The sequence below is a fragment of the Myotis lucifugus genome, unplaced genomic scaffold (genome assembly GCF_000147115.1).
Source record: "Myotis lucifugus unplaced genomic scaffold, Myoluc2.0 scaffold_333, whole genome shotgun sequence".
Classification (NCBI taxonomy): Eukaryota; Metazoa; Chordata; class Mammalia; order Chiroptera; family Vespertilionidae; genus Myotis; species Myotis lucifugus.
Genome location: NW_005871381.1, coordinates 265,471 through 291,881, shown reverse-complemented (window position 1 = coordinate 291,881; position 26,411 = coordinate 265,471). Strand labels below are relative to the sequence as shown.

General features: G+C 38.4%; 1 protein-coding gene across 1 annotated transcript in view; it reads left to right on the top strand.

Moving 5' to 3' along the window:
• Window positions 1-26,411, top strand: part of RANBP17 (RAN binding protein 17) — a 210,124-nt gene that overhangs the window by 115,949 nt on the left and 67,764 nt on the right. The window contains exons 14-18 of the mRNA XM_023764505.1: window positions 2,063-2,122; window positions 9,464-9,537; window positions 10,549-10,629; window positions 20,188-20,251; window positions 20,342-20,450. Of these exons, the coding sequence (XP_023620273.1) occupies window positions 2,063-2,122; window positions 9,464-9,537; window positions 10,549-10,629; window positions 20,188-20,251; window positions 20,342-20,450 (388 nt within the window). The remainder of the gene's footprint in view (window positions 1-2,062; window positions 2,123-9,463; window positions 9,538-10,548; window positions 10,630-20,187; window positions 20,252-20,341; window positions 20,451-26,411) is intronic.

Sequence of the window (26,411 nt, the reverse complement as noted above, 5' to 3'; positions counted from 1 at the left end):
ATATGTCTGTTTTCTTGCATCTAGTTCAGATAAAATACAAAGAAAAGAGGCTGTCATTTTGGGTGTGCCTCATAATCTTAATGTCAAACTGTTTGATTATATATTACTTAATAATAGCAGCCATTTACTGACCACCTATTCTGATAGCTAATAGCTAATGTTATTTGGTGCTTACTGTGTACTAAAAACTTTCCAAGTGTTTCTGACACTGCTGGCAGTGCTGTACATAATACAGCACATGATAACAATAATAATAATAGCTAACACTATGTGCCAGGCCTCTCCTAAGTGCTTTGCATAAATTAACCGCTTTAATCTTCTCAGAGATTCTGTAAAATAGGTCCTACTCTCATCTTTATTTTATACTAGAGGCCCAGTGCACGAATTTGTGCAAGGGTGGTGTCCTGCTGGTCTGCCCCAAACGGGGCCAGCCAGCTGGGGGAGGGACTGCGGGAGGTTGGCTCTGAGAAGCTAATTAATTTTAACCAAGATCATAGTTAATTCATTAAATAAAATTCTTTATTCAGTGCCTGTTTAGCCAAGCATTGTGCTAGGCTAGCAAGTAGCAGAGTCTCACTCCAAAACTTGTGTGCATTGCACTGCACATACATTCTGTGTTTCCTCCTAGTTATCTAAAACACATACTCAATTAACTTGCTCATTTCTGTCTTCTTACTGAGAGAGGAATATGCTTCCTTGGCCACTGTGTCTACCAGTTGGTCTTTTGCATATGTTGTAACTCATTTTCAACACAAAAGGGTTCACTAGGAAGACTAGGCTGGAGGCAGCACTATTGCACTGATTTTGCTGCTCAGAGAAACCAGACATTAGTGTTTGAGGGTGTTAATGGGCTATCGGAAGGGGAACTCTGACTCACTGCATTTGAGTAAGTTAAAGTTGTCATTAACTAGGCTAGTGTGAGAGATAAATTGAAAGGTACAAAGGACTGTAGGAACAAGATCTTTGAGTAAAATTTGAAACTATTATGAAAAAATGAAATAACTGCTTTAACAAAGTAGCAAAAATACAGATGATGTCATTGACATCCCCTCTTTTATTCCCTGGGCCATTATTCTCTTCATGTCAGGTTGTTTTTCCTAGAGGTACAGAGTTGAGTATCTCTTAGGAGAAAGGTACAGAAGTCATTTTAGATGTAGAAAATCGGTCATGTTTCAGAGAGGCAACATGGAGACAAAATAGAGTAATATTAATGGGAAACATGTATGAATAAAATAAAGATGCTAGAAGTGGAAATGGGACCTGGTGAAAGTCAGCACCCACTGTAACTATAATTTGGTGTGCTTTTAGAGGATGGGAAGCGTGTGTGTGTAAGAATTTGATTAAGTGGTGAAAGGCTCAATATGATTTACTTACCCTCTGAATGACTATAGAAATGAGTTCCATTTATTAAAGATGTATGTTTACTCATGAGAAGGTGACTTGGCCTACTTACATCAGCTCCACTGGCCACACTGACATAATGAGAGAGCCTCATGGGAAACTAGTGCTAGCAGATTCCTTAAGGTAGATATGTCAGTATTTTTATAATTGGCTCTTTTGGGGGTTTTTCCCTTGTTTTTGTTGTTAATCCTCACCCAAGGATATTTTTCCATTGATTTTTAGAGAGATTGGGAGGGGGAGAGACAGAGAGAGAGAAATATCAATGCAAATATCAATTGGTTGCCTCCCGAACGCGCCTGAACAGGGCCGGGTTTTGAGCCTGCAACCGAGGTATGTGCCCTTGACTGGAATCGAACCTGGGACCCTTCAGTCCACTAAGCTAAACCAGCTAGGGCATAATTGGTGCTTTTTTAGGGCTATCCTTTAGTAATTGGTTTCTTGAATTATTCCGTGGAAGCAAACCCACTGTAATGGGTTTGGAACAGCACTTCATCAGGCCTCTACTCGTGGCCTCCAGAATGAAATCAAAGCCCCAAGAATATTTTGAGAGACAGCCACAAAGATCCTGAGCCACATTCTCCTTGTATCTGAAGTTGGGAAGGCCTGCTCTTCCCTTATCGCTGACGCCAGGTGGCAGGTCCCTAAACTCTGTGCTTTTTAGGTTGTACGCCTGAGGAGTGATGTGTCCAGAGTTCCAGAGAAGGCTTGGAAAGTAGTGAAGGTGAGTTGGGTTGCGGTTACTATGGTGGATCACCAATCTTTATGCTTGTCTCACCACAGCCCCAGATTCTCAGTACTAATAGGCACACGCTCACAGTGATGTGTGTAGGGTGCACTGTCGTGGGTTCCTTTTTAAATGCAGCATATAACCCTGAAGTGTGCATGTTTTTTAACCAAATGTTCACTGGTCGGCTCTGTTTAGTGTGCTTGCATAGTGTGAAAGCAACCTACTCTTCTTGATCATAACATTTCTGAAGTGGCCAGTTCTAACCAGTATTCATACCGGAAGGAGAAAGTTTCACTTGGCTACGGTGACTAGGATCTGTCATTGAACAGTATCTCTAGCACATGGATCCCGTGTGCCAGATATGTTTCTGACTGGCACTTCTGAGAGAGAGGGGGGATTGGCACAAACAAAATCTCTTATTTCCTGATTTCCTCTACCATCACCCTCTCACCATCTTCATCCAGCATCAACTTCTGTGCTCCAAAATCTAATCATGTCATCTTATACATTTCTTATTGCAAAGAATTAGAAATTGATACCTGAAATGCCCCTTCAAATCCTGGTCTCAAAACCTTCTACCAAAATTAGTCAAGGCTTCTTCGAATAGCTTGTGCCAGAGCCACGGCTAGCTGCTTCTTGTCTGGTCTTGGGAAGATAATACATTTACCCGGGCTTTACCGTGGCTTCAGCCACAGAGACTAGTTTAACAGAAGCTTGGCCTCAGACATGGAGTGAGTTGGCAGCCAGCAGGAGCAAAGCTGTGTCAGGACAAATGTGCTGCACCCCTCATCTTCTCGTTGGCTTTCAGCTGGTGGCGCCACGGGAGTCTTTCTATGGGCTGTGTATCCTGTGACCAATAACTGGTGCCCTCCACCCGGGTCCCTCTTGGCTAGCGAAGGCCTGTCGGGAGACATTAGGCTCATGCTGGTGGAGATCCTTAGTCGTTGGCTCCCTAAGGAAAGTGAGGCAAACAGCCAGCTTCTGTTGAACAGGTGGTAGTTAGACCTTAGGTCTGGGTGGGGGTGGGAGGGAAAGAATCTCTCCAACATTCCCAGCACTGCTGCTTTTCACACTCTACCTGTATTCCTCTTTCTAATAAATGATTGCTTAGACACTAATCCAAAAATATCTCTGGCAGCATCTGGAGCCCTTCCTTAGTGGTCTGGATGTGGGCCCAAGTTAGGAATGGAAACCCCACTGGGGTGCAAGCAAAAGAGGAAGCATGTTCTTAGCCATGCATCAGTGGAGGCCCCTACTGGGAGAGGGGATTATCACAAGGCAGCAGGCAGCCCTGCACCCCAGCCTGCTGGGTTCATGCTTTGTGCCACAGGATGTGGAGCGAAGGAAATGTGAGGCCAAAGGGGTGGCTCCAAGTTTTCTTACACAATAGCCTATTCAAGCAGATTGGGGATGCCTCTTAAGAGATTTGTTAGGTGCATGTCCCCTCAGCAAGATGGCCACCACAGATGGTGGGTTCAGATATTCCAGTCGAAATAAATACTTAACATTCATATTGATTTGCTACTTCCATAGCCAACTTTTCTTTATCATGTGCCATTCTGAACAAGGCAAACAGATTCCTAAACGTTTACCACTTGATTTCCAACATGCTAGTATATTATGGTTTTAAAATTAAATTCTGGCAAAAGATTTTTTTACCTATAATTGTGGTCCTATATTTTGTGATGCTATTTTAAATGACATGGAAAAATGAGTCAGCCAAAGGTTGATGTGGATCTCTTCAGTATCACTAAGTTAGTATATTTAATATGCAGCAGTGGTGTTTGTACCATTAATTCTCTTGATGTGTCATAAGTTAATTGTGATGTTCATGTTTTATTCTGCTTCAAATGTTAATGAAAGAGCTTAGTATCTTTAGTTCAGATGATTTACATACAAGTGGTTAAATACTCTATTCCCTCCTACCCCTCTTCTTCTCTTCCCTCCCCTTACAGAACTGGGTCTCTTACGAAAAGCACTGCATTGACCTCAAGAGCACTTGAAGCCTAAGACAAAAATATGGAAACTGGTTTCTTACTCATAATAAATGAATTTACACTGAGTTCCCAAATTCTTTTTCTAAGAAATTAATTCTTTCATTATATTGAATCCTTTCTGGTGACAGGTTTTGTTTTGCCAAATTGCAACCAGTTAAAAATCTTCATACGTCATTTCAATATATTGAAATAATACTTTAAAATTCACGATTGGTTTTTTTTAATTTTGTGGTATCGATTTTGTATTGGATGTGAAATTTTCAGAATAAAGTGGTTCAGGAAAATATATCATCTGATGGCAGAATACTTTGTTGTTGACTTTCACAGCACTGCTAATTCTGCATAGAGCCTGCTTACAAAAGCTCTTTGAGATCAGTTATAGAAGGCCTCAGGGTATTAACTTACTGTAATTTTCTGAAGATTCATTATCCAAAATCTTAATTCATTATAACAACTCTTATGAAAAACTACAGAACCAGTTTTTCTCTTTTATTTTCTTATTTGCACAGAATGAGCGATTCATTGTTCTTTTTAATTTGTTTCATGTGGTGCTTTTGAGTGCATTTCATAGAGGGCTGTTATTGAATTTCTGTGGCTGTCATTATATATCCATACAACCTTTAGGAACTAATATTCTGGGCTTCCCAGTTCTGTAATCTACTTCGAATTTGAGGATTGACATAATTAGTTTCTTCAAAGTTATAACCAGAATGTGAGAGACAGCACTGCAGATACTCAAGACCAAGGATTAGGATTGGAAGGAGAAAGTAATTTAAAATTATCCCAGCACATGCTTTTATTCTTTATTAAATTAAATTCACAACTCAAACTCTTATTGCTATTTGTATGTTTATTCTCTTGTCTGGTTTTCTTATCTCATCTGGCTTCCTTCTTAAAAGCCAGATAGAAGGTTATATAAGCTACTGCATAGGCACAGGCAGCATTTGTCATTTGGTTAGTTGAAAAGTTAGAGAAGTATTGGGTCATTGAAGTGTCATACACAGACCCGAATGTTCTTTTCTGAAAATTGAAAGAATCTTCACAGTAAAATAAATAGAAATAAGAAAACAAACATATTAAAACAGTTTTTTAGGAACATGCCTTTTCAAGTCTATACTAGATGGATGGATGGTAAAAATGGGCAATTTTTCTAGCTTCTAAGGCAATCTTTAGAAGTAGAAAGAATTTGGCTTTGTATCATGAAATTTTGAAGCTTTCTCCCTTCAACAATTGCCATTTCTCACCTTGATTAGAGTGTGTTGACTGAATATGCATGAAAAGATTTCAAAGCTTCACATATGTTAAGGTTTTGTTTGTTTTAACCTTTTTTGTGCCATGTCAAAATCTTCAGGGTAAGCTCCTTCTTATTTTTCTGTTATTTTTTTTTATGTAATGGACCTCCTCTTGAAAAGGCATTAGCTGCCAGGTTGAGCGGCTCCTATGAGGAAGGGCCATGGAATGGAGTAGGAAGGGAGCAGCATTTGTTGAGGACTCAATGCCAGGCTCTGTGTTAGGCCTCATTTAGTTCTCCCTGAAGCCCATAAAGTAGGTGTTAGTATTATTATTCCTGCTTTACAGATAGGAGGTCAAGATTCAGAGATTATAAGTAACACCTAGCTAGTGGTAGACCCAGAATGCCAGTCCAGGTATCTTTGGGACCAGAGCCCATGCTTTCTCTTTGGTGCTAACTTTATCAAGACAGTGTTGTAAATTCTCTGGAGATGTAAAGAGAAATAGACACTCTCTCTACCCTCAGTCAGCACATGCTTGAAATAGTGGAGGAAAATGAAGTTTCCATATTCACATGGAAAATTAATTCTAAAACAAGATCAAATTCTAGTGTATAATGTAAGTGCCACGAACACGCAGGCAATCATAGGTGTTCTGAGTGTTCAGCGGAGGAGAGCTCTTCTTACTGATCTACAGAGAGCTTCTTCCAGAAATATCATTTAAGCATTAAAACCACATCTTTTTAAATAACAAAAGTGTACCTGTGGTCACCTCTGGTGAGTGGAATTTGGGGTACATTATTTTTAGAGAAAAGGGTTCTCTAAAACAACCTTATCCTTTTGTTAAAAATTTTTGAATGAAAAAAAAATTTGAATGAAATGGCCAAAATTTACATTTTAACATTACATCCTTTTTAGCCATTTTACATTTAATGAGTGTTATTAGGCATGGGAGGTAAAAGACAGAGCATCATCTCTGCCCTCAGGGAGCTTGTAGTCTAATGGAGAAATGCAGGCATATTAAAAAGAAGGACGAGGGGGAGCAGGCACAGGCTGACAGGCAGAAACCAGGTTGTAACGTGTGCCTCTCTGATTGTGTGAAACACGTAAAGACGTGACTTCATTGTGTCCTTTAGAGACCATGGACAATACCAATGGATTAGTCTCTTATTTCTCAGATTCTTGCTTATTTTTCACTGTGATCGGATTATCTTGATTCTGAAATAAAAGATTAGAAATCTGTGAACTAAAGTGAGTTTTTACCTCTCTTTGCATTCCAATGCCAACTTCTATATCCTTCCTTAAAATGAGGATCATGATGAACTTTCTTCTGGCTGTCATAGAAATGGTTTTTGGTGAAGTGATATTGTGTTGGAATTTTTCTGTGAAAACTTTCATTGGCTTGTGTTTTATAATAAACAGTTGTATAGATCTTTTCTCACTGGACAAATTACTTCCCACCCCTAAATTGTGTGTGTCTATGACATAATTAAATTCCAAAAGTTTAAAGACATTTTCATATTATCTGTGCGTTCTCTGATGATAAGGTGCCTTGGAAAATGTGAGCCAGTCTTTTAAAAGAAATGCAGTAATCATACATTGATTTTAAATGACCCTGTCACACGTGAAAACAAATCAGATTGTTGCTCTTAATGAGCTTTTCAATTTACTATTCAGTAGATCAGATAAGTGGATTTAAGAGGTAATGATCCTGTTTAGTACTCAAGCTTGACTGTCAGATCCTAGTAGTGGAGAGAAATCCCTAGGGACAAAAGCGTTGACACAGTTCTAGATGGGATAATGGGAATCAAAGCTAATGGATGATAAAAGGAATGGTGCAAGTTACAAGGATAATTGTGGATTAAAGCAGTGCCATGTGTCAATGTTGACCGTTTTTTCTAGTATCTTATTGGGTCAAATCGGATGCTTTGAGGAACTGTTTTGACAGCAGAGCACAACAGACGCCTGTCTAGCTCTCTCCTTTCTTGAGCGCCAGGGACACAACAAAAAGCCATCAATTTAAAAAATATATATTTTTAATATTAAAATGTTTAAAATCACATTTTAGTTATTATATTTTATTCAGTGGGCATGGATAAAATCAAAATTTGATTAAGCCTGAGTTTTGCCATAAACAAGCATTTATAGAGTCTTAAAAATATAAAATCTGATTTTACAAAAATACAGTACAGAGCAGGGGGGGAGGATGGACACCCAAACAACTACAGTGAACAGTAGCATGACAGGGGACAGCTCACTGCTGGAGGGAGGAGAGATGACTTCTGAATGGGAATCGGGAAGAGGGGGAAGAAGGCAAATTCAGGCAAAATGAAGCACTTGAACTCATGGAGATCCGAAATTGCCTGAGAAACCTGTTACCCAGCTGCATTTATTTCATGTGGCTCCATGTTAAGGGAAACAGTAGAGGAGAAGTAGTTTGGGGGTGAAGTTGTGAAGGGCCTTGTATGCCAGTAATCATATCAACACCAATTTTTCCAAGGGACCCAATTCTCTCCCACCTATGAGAAAGGTTCGAGATCATGGTGAGATAGGCAACTTCCCTTTCTACATACCATTCTTCCTTTGAGCCTGCCATGTGCTTAAAAATTTCTGATCATTGGGGATTGGTGGTGACTGACTTCCCTAGGTTCTCTCTTCCTAGCTCCCTCTGTTCCCCAGACATCTTACCAACACAGTGATCGCTTCAGTCGTGTAAGAGATGAAGGCCTACTCTCGTGCGCACAGTCAGAGATACAGTCATTGAAGTGCTTTTCTGTAGGGCTCAGAAGTTAGCAGAAGAGGCAACAGCAATTTGGATATCAGTTTCCTTTGTCTCTCCCCCAGCTTCTCCCCTCCACCCTTGGCTCTTTCCTTCTCCTGCCCTCTCCACCTGCCCCATCTTCCCCCTCTCTTTGCTTTCTCTTTTTTTCTCTCTCTGATTTCCTCTATGGGCCTGAGGAGCTTTTTTTGGTCATAGGACTTAGGTTGAAAACCTGGAACACAAGCTTCTGGTTTGAATAGTGCTTAAATCCAAATATACGAGACTGTGCAATGAACAGCCTTCCTCCCTTGTATAACCCTGCAGCTCTGGACATCCTGTGATTTCTCTCTCACCTTCATGACCTATGGCAGCATATCAAGCTGTTGTTTACACATGAAAAACAAGGCGGAGAGAGTGGAAGCTAGATTGCCATACCGTATAGGAAATAGGCTGGTCAAGAAAGTGAGAAAACAATCACGGGGATCAAATCGCAGAAGAGAAATCCTATACAGCTGGTGTCTGGCAGGGATAGCCTGGAATCACACCAGAGCATCAGGGAGTGTGGAGGTGTTAACTAACCCACCTCTCAGCTTTGCCAGGGTATTAGGGAATATTCCATTGGCTGCCGGTGGCATTGTCCCAGTCGAAGTGGGCTATGTGTTTATCAGCTCAGTGTGGCTTGGGTTGGGACTGAAATGTTGCACCCCAAACTCTGCAACCAACGATCCCTAATTGGAAGCTTAGTGGATTCCCAGGCCCCGATGCACTCTGCAGAGACTTCCTGAGCCTGGAATTTCAGTTTCAGTGTGGAAAGTAAGACCTATCTCTGTTATTTGGGGGAGTTTAATCGAGGGATATTTGAGAATTTCTATAAATTCTTTCGCTTTATTTTTGAAATTATTTTTTATAACAGCCTAACGTAGTCCTGAATTATTTGGCGGTTTGCTGAAATCTGGAATGGATAGAAGCTTTGTGAATGTTGGAGCCTTTTACCGAGGCACTCCAGTGTCTAGCCCTTCACGTGCATACGCCTGTCTTTGAGAAAGGAGGGTACTAGTTCCCTCTTTGGGGAAAAAAGTATGTAGTGTGCTGGGAGTGAAATGAGTATGTGAGAGGGGTGTGTATGTGTTTCAAAATAAGTGAGATGCTTCCCAGAAGAAAAAGTTGGTAAATTTTAAAATTGTAAACATTTTTAAAAATTCTTCATTTGCTCTCCTACCTACTTCCTACTTTAGTGTAGATGCAAGCAAATACCTTACTTACAAGTTAAATCTTCCATTTGTTCAATGTGATAGTCTTTTGAAAATATATGTTAATGATAAAGTTTTTAACAATTGTTTTCATGCAGGTATATGCCCGGATGTCAGAAGTGCTAGGAATAACAGATGACAATCACGTTCTAGAAACATTCATGACGAAAATGTGAGTTCCTGCTCTGGTTTTTGATTTTTCTTTTGTTGTTGATGGTTTGAATCTAATAGACCTTTTACTGTGTTTAAATCTCTTCGTAAATATTAATTTTCTTAATAAAAGACTTTAAAAATTGAGTTTTAATTCTTAGGATGATAGCATAGTTTTTAATTGAAACTTAATTTCTCATATTTAAAGTTCACCATCCAGATGACATTGTTATTTGTCATGGTCTCCACACAACTGCAGTGTGCAGCATCAAGACATGGTTTTACAAAGTTCACAGACTCTGGCTCTTCAAGTCAATTGGGTAGCATTTTTTTTTTTTAATTTAAAAGAAAACACCCAATTTCGAAGACCGAGTGAAGAGATTTTTGCAAATTAGAATCATTGAGAGAGGTTTGATTACCTAAGGACAGGGCTTTCATTGCCTCCAACAGGAAGCTATGGCTGTCAGAGACATATTCATGGAAACTGAATTAATTATCCTTACAGTACTAGCAGAATTCACTAGTTCCTAGTCATAGATAAAACTTTTACACTTGGCCTAAACTGGTGTGCCTCCACTCGGCATCCCACTTTATCTGTGTAACACATAAATAATACTATCTTGCTTCCAGAGAATAAAGCTAGATAAACAATCATAAGCATAAGAAGTGAGTTTTGGAGCCACAAGTTGGATGGTTTGTTTCTTGGGAGTAACTGTGAGCCTCTATTTGACTTCCTTGTAGCTCCTGCTATCCATCCCCACATATGTTTGTTTCAGATACAAACTTAATGTTCTTCCTGTGAAACACTTAGGCAGCTTTTTCATTTATAAAACTAAATGTATAGAATTATGCACCATTTGTACATTGACTGTATATATTTTGAATGTGCTATAAAAAGAATAGAATGGAAAATGTTCCATTGGTATTTTGTGATTTAGGTCTTCTAACTTACATGAATGTATGTTTATTTCCATGTTTTCCCTATACAAGCAAATACCTTACTTACAATTTAAAACTTTTTGTTTATATTTAGTGTTACAAACCTTAAATACTGGGGAAGATGTGAGCCTGTAATTTCGAGGACTCTTCAGTTCCTAAATGACCTTTCTGTTGGATATCCTTTTTACTATATATTTGATCATTTATATGAATAGCCTAACAAGTGCATTCCATTAGCTAGGTATTTTTAATAAGGTCAAAATGTTCTAAAATATTACCTTATAAAAATGAATTTCTAAGAATCAGTATGTCTTTGGTAGTGTTCAGGTGAAAAGAATATCCTTTTCATTAGTTAAGAGGCACAAAGGAATTAGAAGAAAATTTTAAGTGTTTTGAACACTTTTGATTATTGGTCCTATCAACTCAACATCTTATTTACTCTAAAATGAGACTTCCCAGTACACATTAAAATGTTTATAATTTTCCCTCATTAGCAGATTTTAAAATCTAAAACCAGAATCATCTTTTCTTATTAGGTTAATTGATAATACTGTCGTGTTTCTACCAATGAGAGAGAACAGTGTAAAAAATAAATGTTGATTTAGTTAACCACTAAGATTAGCTATTATTTTAATATGAAGATAACTTCCTGAAAATGGGGGCATTGGAGAGAAATCTTTAATGTAGGTTCACTTCAGGAATATGTTTGTATTAGTTAACTTTAAAATTGTGTTTCTTGGCAAGCCATAAAAGATTTCCAAAGTATTAGACACCCACTTTTGTGCTGGAATTTAATATGCAACTTTTTATTGGAAAATAATCGTCCTTGTCTGGCAAAATCCACCATGCAATATTTCTGTTAGTAGGTATAATGCAATAAAGTCAGGGAGGGCTATTTATCACTACAAATTTTGAGGATTTCAGGATTCTTTTTATTATTTTAATATATTTCTTTGATATTAAATCAGAAAAATGATAAATTACACCTGTCCAGGCTGTTTTTCCTTTTTACTGGAAAGTGATGTACAACCCAATTCCAGTGGTCATTTTGGCTTTTTAAGATATGTATTTTTTCTTATTAAAAAAAAACCTGAACCTGTATTTTTTTAAAAAAATAATAATGCTGAAATACTCTTTATTTCTAACATATGAAGTGGTTTATAAGTACTTCCTAGTATTGCAAACTCTGGCCTTTTCACAATGAATTACTCTGAGAGCATATTATCTAGAAAGAAACCAGTTATTTTATAGCACATATCTATTGTTTCGATTTACCCTATCTTTTAGGTTGAAATTGAAATCTAATATAAAATTAATTTGATTTGTATTCTTTTTAGTATAATTTGCATAATGCCTAGTTTATTTGTGTCTGCTATTAAGATCCTTCTCCTATCTCCTTATATTTTGTATATATTATTTAATCCTACAATTATAACCTTTTGTCTTATAAGCTATTTATTGCATTTGAGCACTTCCTAAAGTTACTAAAAAATCATATTTTCAGAAAACTTATTAGATAAAAGTTTAAAAGCTATAACATTTTAAACTAACGGATACGAATGGTTTCAACCGGGGTACATTGATTTATATTTTTTAACAATTATTTCAGGTTTGCATATTTAGAAATATATATTAGCTCAATTTGATTTCAGTGCTCAGTTATTTGAATTATAAATCATTATGTCCCTTCTAGCTGATCAGTCATGAAATATCTTTGAATTCATTTACATAATGGAATATGTGAGTGGTGTATCTATTTCAGTGCAGTTGCTGGCTACTTAATGCATGTTTTGTTGTTTCCTATCGATTTCTTTATTATAATTTGTTTTTAAGTCCTGATTTTTAAAGCAATACATTATTTTTGTGTTAAAAATAAGATGTCATGCTTCAGAAATAGAAACAGTATACAGGATAAAAAATCATCACTGATTGATCCCTGTTAATGTAAATATGTTTATATATTCATATTAAAATATTAGTAAAGGATGAAAAGCATGTTATGTTACAATAAAGTGTTTAAATGTTCCTTATGACTTTATAATGCATATTTTCAGATAACTTTTTTTCTGTTTTTATCTTCTTCAGAGTGAATCTTACTCAGTGTTTATGGTCCTCAAAGCCAGTTTCTGAACTTTTGTGTCCTTGTGTCTGACCACTTATTTAGCATTGAAAACATAAAGATCCTAATTTTTAGGAAGTGCTAAAAAAAAGCCTATGTTCATTTACCCAAAGGTAGTAAGTAGCCTCAAACTATAGTGACCTTCAGAATCACTAGAGTTCTTATTGGAATACAAATGCTAGACCTCACCTCCAGATTGAGGTTTTGGGATATGTTAGACTGAGCCCTGAGAATTTGCATTTTCAGCAAGTCTCAGATGATGCTGGTGGCTCAGGGACTGTACTTTGAGAACTGCCTGAAGATCATTAGACAATAGAATGGGATGTCCTAAACAGAAGTCTCGTTCTCCTTCCATTCTCTATAGGACTTTGTCTTCGCTAGGAAAAGGCGGCCTACCTCCCTAAATAATAATGTTTGTGAGGAGGCTGCCAATATGTGAAGTCCCTGGATTTTAACTGGAGCAAGTCTTGCATTTTACCCCAAGGTTTCTGTTTGCCAAATTTGAAGGTTTCCAGATTGTTTAAGACTATCGTAATTTTAAAATCCAGAGGCCTTTTTTGATAGAAAGTTTGTCTTCCTATCAAATTCATTACATGGGGCATATAAAATCCATGCGGCAAATACATCTGAGTAACTTTTTAACATAGTCTTTAAATTTCCAAGACTACATTTCCCGACTTCCAGATTCCAAGCAGTAGCTTTTCGGACATGCACAGGTGAAATGGCGTGCCCTGGGCAGCCCGCCGCAGCCGGGCGCAGGGGTCCTTCTCCTTTGTGAAGTGTTTTGGAGGCAGAAACTCTGCTTTCTATCTGGGGAAGGGACGAGATTGCTCAGATGACAGAACAAGGAAGCTGCTGGGAAAACTGGAGGAAATGAGGGTCATACAGAGCAATGAGACAGACTAAACCTATGGTAAATGCCAAGAAAGAAGGAAGCAAGGGTTGCATTTCATCCAAAATTCTATTTGTTTATTAATCATTATTTCAAGCTGTTTGTTCTTTGAAAAATATTTGATCAATATTTCTATTGCAGTTTGCTTATTTGCTCAAATTTACAGCAGTGACATGTGTCTAATTTTGGGTTTCAGATAGATAATAATGAGAATGGATTTTTATTTTCTATTAGGCCCTCTGTTGGTAGTTGCCCTTATTACATCATCCTCAGAGCTTTAAGAAAACCCAAAAATATCTTTAGCTTTTTAAAACAGACCCCATAAAAGACTTCTACATTAATTCATGAAAGTATCCAAACTCATTTTTACCCTGTTGTTACTCTTAACATCAACAGTTCTTAGGATTAATAACTTATCCGTATTACTCCAAGACCACCTACATAATTGACCGGGCCCAGACAAAATGAACATGTGGGGTGCCTTGTTCCTAAGTTATTAAGAATTTCAAAACCTCAATAGCAAAGCATTGAACCAAAGGCAGGACCGTGTGCAAGTTCCTGTACACCAGGATTTGGTGAATATAATTCCTACCCATGTGCATCTTAGATCTACTTATCTATTAGTTTATTTCAATGGTTTTCATGTTTGCAAGCCACAGAGTCTTATTTCCTGTCCAAACTACTTAGTCACCCTGATTTTATTTTTCAGCCCCAAACCTCTTCCAGCTTCATTTGTCTTTTAAGTGCAATAAACTAGAACAACATCCTTATTTAGATTTAATCTTGAGCAAGAATAAAATAGTGATTTTTTAATTTAATTCCATACTCATCTTAATGATTTACTTTATCTTACTGGCCTCTTTCAATGAGCAAATATTAATTAAGCATTTGCTCAGTACAGGGCAGAAGGACAAATGAGACACAGTCCCTGCCTTCACAGAACTGATTCTGATTCCAGACTTCCTTTCCTATATTTCTACTAAGAGCTCAAAGAAGATTGTATTGTTAACGTAAAAACATTCAAACCTGTAAAGAATTTTTGTGAGTATATTTGAGCCAAACTGTCAACAATTGCCGGGAAGCAGAACCTCAACGGCTTGAGATAATGCTCCAGAGAATGGCGGTCTTTCATCTATTTTTATACATTGCAATCAAAGGAGGGGATGTAGGTGGGTTACAAGAAATCCATTGGTGATAGATTAGAGAGGCAGGAGAAAGCAAAACGGGGGTGGGGGGGGACCCCTGGGATTGGATAAAAAGTAAAATGATAGACACATACTTAAGTGAATGCAGGATAGTTAACAGTCAACAATTAACATGATAACAATAACAATGAAGGAATGTGTGGTATCTGTCCTGGGCCCAGGCACATTAGGTTGTGCCCAAGGAGTCCAGAAAAGGGAAATTACAAGTTATGGAGACAACTCAAGGATATGTTATCATAGATGCAAAAAGACAATAGGCTCAGTTAAGGTAAAGATTGACCTTGTCAAGGAAAATACCGGCCTAGGACATGACTACCCACCATAACTGCTTTTAGATAAAGTTTTAATTTCAGACCATACTTTGTGGTTACTTTAGGTCTTTAAGTTTGTAAGACTGCCATGCAGGCCTTCCCTGAGCTTGTCAGGTTAGCATGTGGCTTTTTTTTTTTCCCCACAGTATTATCAACAGAGTTCCTTTTTTTAAAAAATTGGACTCAAATAAATTACATACTAAATTTCTGAAAATCTACACATTAAACATAATGTGGGCATGTGACATTTTGGTTTGGCTTTGAGTGAGCTCTTTTTAGTCAAGGTCATTTAGACATAGCTAAACATAAATTGTTAAGCATGCAAGTAATATGCAAACCAGACATCCTCACCCTGTCACCGATCTTCCCACCCCTGGGATGCATCCTGAATGAGGTGAGGGTCAGGAGAGTAGAGGATGAGAAATGAAGCAGAAGTCTAGAATAAAATAAGGGTGAAGGATAGAAGGAATGTCTGTTACAGGAAATACTTAGTAATAACCAGTAGTAGTTCTGCTTTGGTGAAACAGTATTAAAATGTATTGCTTTATTTCAATGAATACCACCATTTCCAGATGGCTTTGAGAATGTTAAATAAAACTAGCTTCAGCATACATCCCTCAGGCATACGTCTATTAACATTTCTCATCAAAAGAAATGTTGATTTATTTTCCTGTTTTCTGTCTCTATTATCCATGGAAAAGGCATCCCATAATTTATCTGCTCTGTTCGCTTTTATACTAGGATCAAGTGTGAGAATCCTTTCTACTCTTCTGTAGCCAGCTTATTCAGACCTTCACGCAGTTCTTTAAATTCTTGCCTCACAAGATTACCTTCCTTGAGTATTGTTTTAATCTGATCATTTATCTTCCCAAAAGCCCAGAATTCCTTCTACTTGCTTCTCAGGTCAACGTAAAATTATTGATTTGAACTTGAGTCCTTTAATGGTACTTGACTTATTGAGTTCCCATAACTAATTTCTGATCCACCACTCAACCACAATTTGTACTTGATACTTTTCCTTGGGCCAAGGAAATTCATTTTACCTCCCCCTTGACACCTTTCATGGTCTTTCACTGAATCACCACCTATGCTGTTCTCCTCATTTGACCCATCATAACTCAATTGGATGTCTTTTAAATTTTTTTAGGTCTTGCTGAAGACTTAGTAAAGCCATCCTGAAATAGTTACAATCCTTAGTCACTGTGTTAACTGAAAGAACATGAACAAGTCATGTAATTTCTCTGGAGGCTCAATTTCTTCATCCGTAGAAAGGGAATATTATCTATCTCTTAGGATTTTATATGGATTAAATAAAATAATAAATACATAACAATATATTTGTGCTATCTAACAAAAATAAAGCACCTGGTATTACTGACCCTATCATGTAGTAGGTGCTCACTAAATAGCAAGCCTTCATTTTCATTCCTATCATCTTTAATTTTCTTAATGTTCCTGAAAACCTAGTTCTTATCTGTATATCTGAGGATGAATATAATATAACTTGGCATTAGCCAGTTCTCTCTCTGGTGAGGTTATAAGTTATTAGAGGGCATTTGAACATATTGTTATCCCTCTTATTGGGTGACTAAGCCTTTAACCCCTCTTCCTTGTACATGATTATTAGTATCCCTTAAGATGCCTCATTTTGGTTACACCTATTCGGAGTTTTTAGTTTAGTAGGGTTTATTGGCATAACCCTGTTTGTGAAATAACTGAACCAATAGTTCAGTAACTATACTTTGTACCTATCTACAATAAGTTCAAACATGTAATTTTCTTATCCGTGAACTCTCTTTTATCATCGGCGTCTAATTCTATCTACAAAAACTGTTTGTAAACATATATGACTTTTAAATAATCGACTAGATTAGTGCCATCATCCACCCTCTTGTACTTAGTGAATGAATATCATATTATTACACTATTCTTTTGATTCTCAAACAGAAATTTCTTCACATTTTAACACTTCTGTAAATCAAATGTCTTACAGTTGAAGGTATTTTTAAGCATCTTGTCTTTCTTAATAGCACCTAGAGTTATGTTTCTTATAATCAGTGGTGTAGGTTTGATGAAACATGGCAGATACTCAGTAAAGGCTTGCTACCATGAATTGAAGTTGTACTTGTTGCTACTGTGCCCATCAGCTGCTAAATTAAAGTGTGTGGTACTCCTGTAATTTAAGAAAACAGTTCATTCTCAATTTCGTTATCCTCCTCTTTAAAGGATACGTGGATACAGAAAGGAATTTTGTTCGGTGAGTTATTATCAGCCAGGCTATGGAGTTTGCTCAGTCTGGATGTGATGAAAGTTCATTAATGAATTGGTTCCTTCCTGAAAGAACAGTTTCCCTGTTCCCTCTGGGACTTAGTTACAGCTTCAGTTGTGTCTCAAGAAGCTCATAATCTGTGCAGAATCACTGGCCTCTTTCAAATCAAATGGATATGATGTAACTTAGTGAAAAGAACTATACTTGACAGTCAAAGTTGGACTTGAATCTTGGTTTTACCATTACATGTTTTGTGTGTGACCTTTCCTGAATTCTCTTACTCATGTCTCTAGACTCCTGCTGTTGCTGTTAACTGCCATCATCACATTCACTGTAATGTGCTATTCAGAAAGCCACGCAGCTAAAATGCTCCCACCAACTAAAATTTTATGCAACTTATAAAATCCTAGAAAAGAATATAATAAAAGTATAAAAATCATAATATGATTAGCCATTTGCCTTTTTATTTTTAGTCCTCACCCCCAAGGATATGTTGAGAAAGAGGGGAGAGAGGGAGAGAGAAACATCAATGTGAGAGAGAAATATCCATCGGCTGCCTCTTGTACACACCCTGATGGGGGATCGAACCCACAGCCTAGGTACATGCCCTGACTGGGAATCGAATCTGCAGCCTTTTGGTATATGAGACAATACTCCAAACAACTGAGCCACCTGGCCAGGGCTCCATTTGCCTTGTGTGTTGTTGTTTTAAAACATTACAGACCCTCTTAAGGACCATAACTAGCTTTGAATTGAATTCCTATAAGGGAATATAAATATTCTGATGAGCTCTCATTTTTTTCTTTATTGAAACAATATTTACTCTTAATCATTTGTTCTTTAGAATATAATTAAAAGGCAGTGAGGCTGGCCTTGGTTCAAAGTGCACAGATGCAGTTCTGCAGAAAGTGTGTCTTTGGCAGACGAGAGTCTTCCTGTGAATGTTCTGTTTATTGCTCCCATAAATATTCTGTTGTCAGAACAGGACTTGCTGTTTATTAGCAGCACTGATAGGAATTTCCTATTAATGGCAGCATCCTGATTACCTACAGACCCTGTCAGTTTTAACTTTGCAATTCTAAGAGAATTGTATTTGGTAATTACTTAAGGTATTTCTTAGTTTATTGCCCCCCACCCTGTTTAACTGAGTGAAGTTTGAGTGGCAGTTCTTCTGCTCAGTGATTTACACTGGAAAAAAATCAAATGTGCAGCTTCGTAGGCAGGGAAAGACCTGCTACCTGTCAGCCCTGATCTCCTTGCCCTTCAGCCTGCCAGAAACACTCAGTTCATTGGGCACCCACTGAACACAGTGTGAGGAGGAGAGCGCATGGATGCAGCCCTGTCCCTAGAAAGCGTCCTGGCGTGGAGGTGAGCAGATGTGCATGCCTCATATGCCACTGGAATGGTGGCTTTAGAGTCCAGGGGACTTGGATCTAAGTCATACTAATCGTTTCTCTTGGAAAGTTCTATTTAATGTTTTTGATTTGTTTTTTCATCTGAAAAATAGAAGCGATACTACCTATCTCATGGGATTGTGAGAATCAACCTTGTAAGTAGTAAACATTCTGTAAACGTTTATTCCCTGCATCTTTGTGTCTTCTTCCCTGGTTTAAAATTGAAAAAGACATTTTCATCATTTGATCCTCACAACAATCCTGTAAGACAGACAACTTGAGCATAGGTTTCATCCTCACTCGTTGGAGAGGGAAAGTAAGGCTCAGAGTGGCTGAGTATGGTGCTCAGGCACCTCCAGCCCACTGAATGGTGTGGTTAAGCTGAAAGCCCAGGCTTCCTGACTTGTGTTCCAATGTGTTTTCTACTCTTTTACATCCACGGCTGAGTGACTAAAATCTCGAGTTAGATTTCAGTGTCCCTGTACGGAGGCAACAGAGAGAGTTCTATACTTGGAGACGATGTGAAGGGAAAGAATCAGTGTTTTCATGGGAACATGAACGGTGCCATTTAAGGTTCTTATAGCCTGCAAGAAGGGCATGAGCAAGTAGGCAGGGATCCACCCAGAGAGGCCCTGGGCTGTAGCAGAAAACATGTGACTGGATAAAGTAAATGAAGACGATGTTTTGATGACAGCTTTAACCAGAAATTCTTTAGGCCTGTGATCATGCTTATGATTTCGTAATGTTCTCGTCATGCGTTGAACTGTTCGGATGATGGTTCGGTACAGTAGAAAGAATGTGGTCTTTGGAGTCAAACCTCAGTTCAGATCTCAGCACTATCCATCCATAACTGTGTTACCTTAGGCAAGTCACTTAATTTCTCTGTGATCGTTTTACCTATGGACTAGAAATAAGAAATAATATTCCGCACTCTAATTGTGAAGATTAGGTGAGTTACACATGAAATTCCTTGCACGCAATAGGTACTTGAGAAATATTAGGCGCTCTAAGCCTGACCTTCAGTCCTTGATAACGTGCAGTCTGCTACGTCCTCCTGGCTGTATTCCCATCTCCTTCATCTGAAGCAGACTTTCCTTAAGTTTCTAACTGAGCTCATCGTTTCTTAGAATTGAACATTTTTCTCCTTCTTGATAGCTTATCATGGGTCTTTTATCATTATTTTATTATGAAGTAATATTAAGTAAAGAGAAGTTCTCACATTACATCAAAAATGTAAAAAAAGGTCAGTTTTAATTTTGCACTACGAAGGCTTTAATAGTAAAGAAGTTTTTGTCTTAATTATAAAATTAATTCTTCCTCTCCAGGACGAGAACATGTATAAGATGAGAAAAGTAATTGCACTGGTTAATAATAGATTGCCATTCTTAACAGTCTGAAGGACATTTCTCTAGGACCTCTCTTTCAAAATAATATTTATTCCTCATAAGTAGGCATTGGTGCCATTGTAATTCAGTGTCACTTTGTGAATTATTACCTGTTGATAAGACAGTTATATTTCGCCAAATTCCTTAACTTTTATTACCTATATCCTCTTAAAAAAACTGGTGAAGATAGATGCTGTGAAGTTCATGCTAAAAAATCACACGGTGAGTCTGATTTCCTCTCATTAATGACTAGAATTTCCAGGTGGCTTAGGTAACGCGTTTGTAACTTGGCTGCTCTTTTGCTTTCATTAGAGTGAACACTTCCCCTTCCTCGGCATCAGTGACAGTGACAGGCTCAGTGACTTCAGGTGCCGAACAACCTTCTACACAGCCCTCACTCGCCTTCTGATGGTAGATCTAGGTAAGGGTAAGAATTTAAGCTGATTTGATAAGGATTACCGGTATACCTGTGGATAAAGATGGGAAATACTTGAGAGGACCACATTTAACTTGCCGCATTTGCCACCTCCAGCAGTTTTCTACAGCTTTCTAAGATTTGAGCGCTCACTTGTTAACATCAGAACCAGAAGACAAATCTTTGTACTTAAGGTGGTATTTTTCACTTCAAGTAGTACTTGCATTAATTCTTTACTTCCTCTAAATTTATTTTCCGGGTGTCCTTTGGAACATTAATTTTACTGCTAGGAATCTAGGAACAATCTTAAATACAGAAAAGCTTTGCAAAGATTTTCTTTATAATGACATTTAATCTAAAGAAAACATAGAAACAATGTAAATGTCTAACATAGGGAATTGTAAAATTAGGCACACCCACTTACTTGATGGAGTAATATATGGTCATTAAAAATAACAATTTGAAGACAATGCAAGACATGACATGTCTCTTATAATAGTAAGTGGGAAAAGCAAGGTATTACACTATGCAAATGGTATTATCATGCCTATTGCGGGGGGGAGGAACAATACATCAAAAAAGACTTAAATGAAATTATTCAAAAATGTTAAATGTTGTCTTTGAGTAGTGGACTATAAGTAACATTTCCTCATTTCTGATTACCTAAAATTTTCTTTAATGTACTACTTTTATAATGGGGGAAATTAACTCGTGTTTAATTTTTTCATTGAAAGCTAGCGTTAGCCAGAAGTATCCGCAGGAGGAGGGCACCTTAGGGAGGGACATTACACCTCTCTGTGGGGACCACATTACTCTCAGTTCCCATTGTTCTCCATGTCTCAATGCTGCAGGTTAAATTAATCAGTTTATAGACACATGAGAGAGAGAGAGTTCAATCAGTGGTGATATTCTGAGAGTATAATACTGATATCTTTTCTTCCTTTCTTTTGCAATGTATTCATTAATCCATCATCTTAAATACGAATTTTTAAAAACGTGATCATACAAAAGGAAAGAGGTTGAATAATTTTATTTTGCATGTAAAAGGCACTGATCTTCGTAATTGGAAGGTGACCAAGACCTTCTCTGCTTCACACCTGTATTTTTTTTATGCATTTCAACAGAATAAATTACCAGAAAGACGAACAGCCAAAACTTGAGAGAAATGCAACTAGGATGATTAAGGAGCTGAGCAGGATTGATTTCTAAGGAAAGATTAAAAGGGCCATGTATGTATAACTTGGCTAAGTGACAACTAGGGCTAGAGGCAAAGGGAACTGTCTATAAATATTTGAAGAGTGTAAACCAGGCATGCAAAACCCAATCATCTGCTACCAGGCCAGTGGGAGATCCAGCTGAGTGACAGCTTTGCATACTGCACACTGGCCTGTGCTACGTCTTGGCTGCTGCCTTGGAGATAAGAGGAGCAGGCCAGGTATACTGTCATTGTTCTCAGTAATCAGTTAGAGGGCACACTGTGCTGAGCTCTGAGGGCACCACAAAGACCTTGCCATATTGGCCCCTGCCCTCAAGGAGCTTGCCCTCTTGCTTCCTGGTTGCCCAAGCATTAAAGATGATGATGAATCCCTTGTCTAGACTGAATTCTTTCCCAAGCCTTATACATGCTCTTTGGATGACTCTAACAGATAGAGTGAAAGAAATGGGGAGACCAAAGTTACAGAGAACCACCTGGAGGAGGTTTCCTAGAAGTAGGACCCTATCACCCACATCTTCAGGACCTAGCAATGGAATGGACCCAGGTCCTTTTTCATGAGGTCAGCATAGATAAGAACCCCCATAAATCTGGGGTCGCTTAAACAACAGGACAGCACTGTGAGTGCTCTCAGCACAGCTAACTTAATGCACTGACAGTTAGTAGACCCGGTGATGCCCAGAAGTGCCTGGCATTGCACACCCCCTTTTTGAAGATGACTTCTATATGTGCTTAGTGTTAACTGTGAGGTCTGAGAAATTGAAGTAATCGTATATAATTTTGAATAAGTAGTAGGACTTTATTAGCTTTCACCAGATTTCTTTGAAATATTTAACCCATAACAATATAAAGTATACATTGACTTTTTTTTTAGTTAGTTTTTTTGAGGTAAATAATTGTTATACTAGAGGCCCAGCGCATGAAATTCATGCACTCGGGCGGCAGGGGGGGGAGGTCCTTCAGCCTGGCCTGCACCCTCTCACAGTCCAGGAGCCCTTGGGGGATGTCCGACTGACAGCTTAGGCACGGGGAGCGGGCCTAAGCCGGCAGTTGGACATCCTTAGTTCTGCTGCGGAGGCGGGAGAGGCTCCCGCCACTGCTGCTGCACTCGCCAGCCATGAACCCGGCTCACGGCTTCTGGCTGAGCGGTGCTCCCTTGTGGGAGTGCACTGATCACCAGGGGGCAGCTTCTGCATTGAGCGTCTGCCCCCTAGTGGTCAGTGTGCATCATAGCAACTGGTCATTCTGCATATTAGCCTTTTATTGTATAGGATTGCAAGCACTTTTTAGATACATTGTAAGAAATAGAAGAAAAAAACAGGCTATGTGGAAGTACCTGTACATGGTAGGTATTAGATATAAATAAATTGAATTGGATATAGATAAAATGAAAAACAAAAGCAACTGCACTCCTGGAACTTGTACATTTTTTTAAAAGAAATTCTTTCCTTATCAGTGTTTTTGCTTTTAAAATAATGTATATTGTAAGCATCAAGTGATGGTTTGTGGTATAAAGCATCAAGGCTTCTTTCCCTCATTAAGAACCAGAGCGGCTCTTCTTCCCAAAACATGTTGAACTCCTTCAGTTTATGGGCTTTGTCTTGCCCAGGCTTTCTGGCCCAATCTCAGTATCTCTACATTGTAAGCACTCAATAAGTTCTAGTGGGAAGCAGGACACACAAGTGCACTGTGACCAAGATGCCATCACCGGGCCCTGGAGCCAGCTGCCTGTCGCGTTCTCTGGGAGTAGCTTTGACCAATGGCTGATTGCTTGCACAATGATCAGCTGCGCTTGGCCACTCTTGTGCTGGATCAGTTGTTTGTTGTTTTCTGTTGAAGAGAAAAAGTGTTACTACTTCACAGACGATCACTTGTAGGGTGTTGTTGAACAGTTTTATTCTTTGAAGCCTTGTCTCACAAACTAGGCTGTAGGATCCCTATGTGTATGGTTTTATGGTTTTCTATCCTGTGTTCACTGTCGCAGAAACCTGGAGAAAAGAGAGAGTGCTCTTGCCAAGAGCAGCACAGATCCATGTATTAAAGAAAGAAGAAAAATATTAGGTAATGAGAAATCTGTCTCAAATTAAATGAAGAAACATTTGAGGAGGAACTAGTTATAACACTGATTATTTTTCTTTTTTCGTAAGAATCTACTAGGAAAAAACACCTAACCAACCTGCTAGCAAACCATTGGATGTGATTCTTGGATAGAAATATAAAATATATTCTAATTGAATTCTACAGAATAAATTAGATATGTTTTGTGTATCAGCCTTGCACATTGGAGTGATTAGAAATTGGGTGTCACATTAATTGATACTTACTTTGAAATGCATCTTGGTTTCTGTTCAATAATTTGTGCTTTGTATGAATTTAATCAGATGCTATGTGCCCCAGGTTGTATTTCAGATGAAAATGGGGTGGGGGGAGCGTTGGCAATAAACAGTTGTACGGCGATTTTATCAAATTGCTCCTTGTCTAAACTAGATGGAGTAAAGAATTGAAAGCATTTCATCATCAGAATGATGATGTTTCATGTTGGCAACATATTTTTTGTATTCTAAGAAATGATGAATCTACATAAATTCCCTTCGTGAGATAAGTTACACACAGAAGGAAATGGGTGACCGACCATATGTGCATGCATGTTAGCCCTTCCAAGAATCACTTAAAGTTCCCTAGGTTATTTTTAAATTAACTTTGTCAATCTAATAAACTAAAGCAAAGATAGTATTACCCAAGCCAGTAAATGGAGAACCTCCAGGGAGCTGTTCAGTCTAAAATACTGGAATAAATAAAAACCTTCTATTTTGTTTAATTTGAAAGGAGGTGAAGTCAGTTGACAAATACTGGAGAGGGGAAGTGTGGAAAAGAGCAGTAACAAGGCTTTTTGTTTTATGGAGAACTAAATATTCATTGCAAATTAGGTTTCTACCAGCCACACATTCAGAAATGCTCAGTTCACTGACAGTTGCTTTCCTTGGACATTTTATGAGCCTTATCTTGAACTGCTCAGATAAGAAGCATGCTTCCCTCAGATATTCAGACTCTAAGATGCAGTTATATGTTTTCATGATCACGGAGATGCTAATATGAAAATAGAGTTTCTAGTCATGAAGAAACAGTTCTCTCTATAGGGATGAAGGTAGCATAGCATCCATCCACCTTTGTGGCTGATGGCAGGTACTTGGCACCTGAAGATGTCTCTAGCTTACATTTGAGAAATATTAAATAACAAGTAAATGAGTTGAATAAGAAAGGAAGACTATTCTAGAAATAGCTACTAAAGATAGAAGTAAAAATACAGAGGAAGGAAACTTTCCTTTTCTTTAGTAATAATAATTAACATGTTTACACATTTACAGTTGGCAAACCATTTCACATACATTATACTGTTTGATCCTCAGAACAGCCGACATGAAATAGATATTACATTGTTTACCTGTTAGACAGATGAGGTACAGAGATTAAAAGACGTGCCCAAGGTCAGTCATGTACATTGTAGCCCTCTGACCACACATCCTCATTCACTGTTGCTAAGCTGTTACTTCACCTTTTACTTCTCAATCAATTAAGAAAAGTAACTTTCTTCTTCATTTTTAGGTGAACTATTTGAACTGAATGATTGATTTGAGGCTTGGGTGCAGTGAGAAGAAGGGAGAAGGGATTACTTTCCCAGCTTCTATCAAATAAACAGATTCGTGTTTATTTGCCCTATATAGGTATATTACAGCCCTATGATCAGTGAAAGTCAAATAGTTTTTAAAATGTGTCCTTATGTCTAATGATTGGGCAAAGCACGTTTTTTCTCATAGATAAAGGAACACAAAGGGAGATAGCCAGAGGATCCAGCAAGTGAGAAGCTTGATCAGAAGTAGCTAATGTTCTCATAGGTGGGAAAACTGCATCGACATATCACTTGTGTCCATGACTTGGCAGAGACTATCTGCAAAGTAGACGTTGGGGGTTGGGGGGCAATAAGGGGTAAAGAAGCAGCTGGAAATACTTAGAATCTATAATGAGATCATTAAGACTAATTAGCTGGCCCTGTAGGCAGAAAGCAGCCCATTAAGTCCAGATCCAGTTTTAATAACTTACCTGGTTTTGAGGGTAGAGTCCAGAGCACTCCAGGGAATAAGGTGCCTCAGGGATGAAACTGGAAGGTAGCTTTCTTAGGGAAGGCGTACACTAGTCTGCAGTGGGTGCTGGAGTTTTCCTCTGGGAGCTAAAATAAACATTCTGGTTCCCTAAGGAGAGGAGTTAAAGGGAGCCTCTGTTTTTTCATCTGTTAAATGGATATATGTGCCTTGAAGAGTCATGCAGCTTAAGTAAAATAAAGATGTGTGCAAAGGGCCTGGGACAATTCCTGTCACAAAACAAGTACTCCGTGTATATTAATTGAGGCACAAATATTTATTGTCAGCACTAATAGGGACACTGACTGCCACTGGGACCTCAATACAGTGCAAGTGCAGTGCCCATACTGCAGCTGCTCTACCTTCAGTGCTTGGGCACAAGCTGAGGGCACCTTCAGCTTCCTGCCCTGCCTGAAGCCACAGGTCATATCAAAGCCTACCAGGACTCCGAGGCAGTTTGGAAGGAAACTGAAATGAAAACCCCATTCTGGGATCTAGCTAAGCACATTTCTCAAGACCTGCTGTCCTAGAACGTTAAGGTGCTGTCCTTGGAAGCACTGGCAAGGAAGAGCAGGCGACTGTGGGCCTGCACCTGCGCGAGGGGCCACTCTTCCGAGA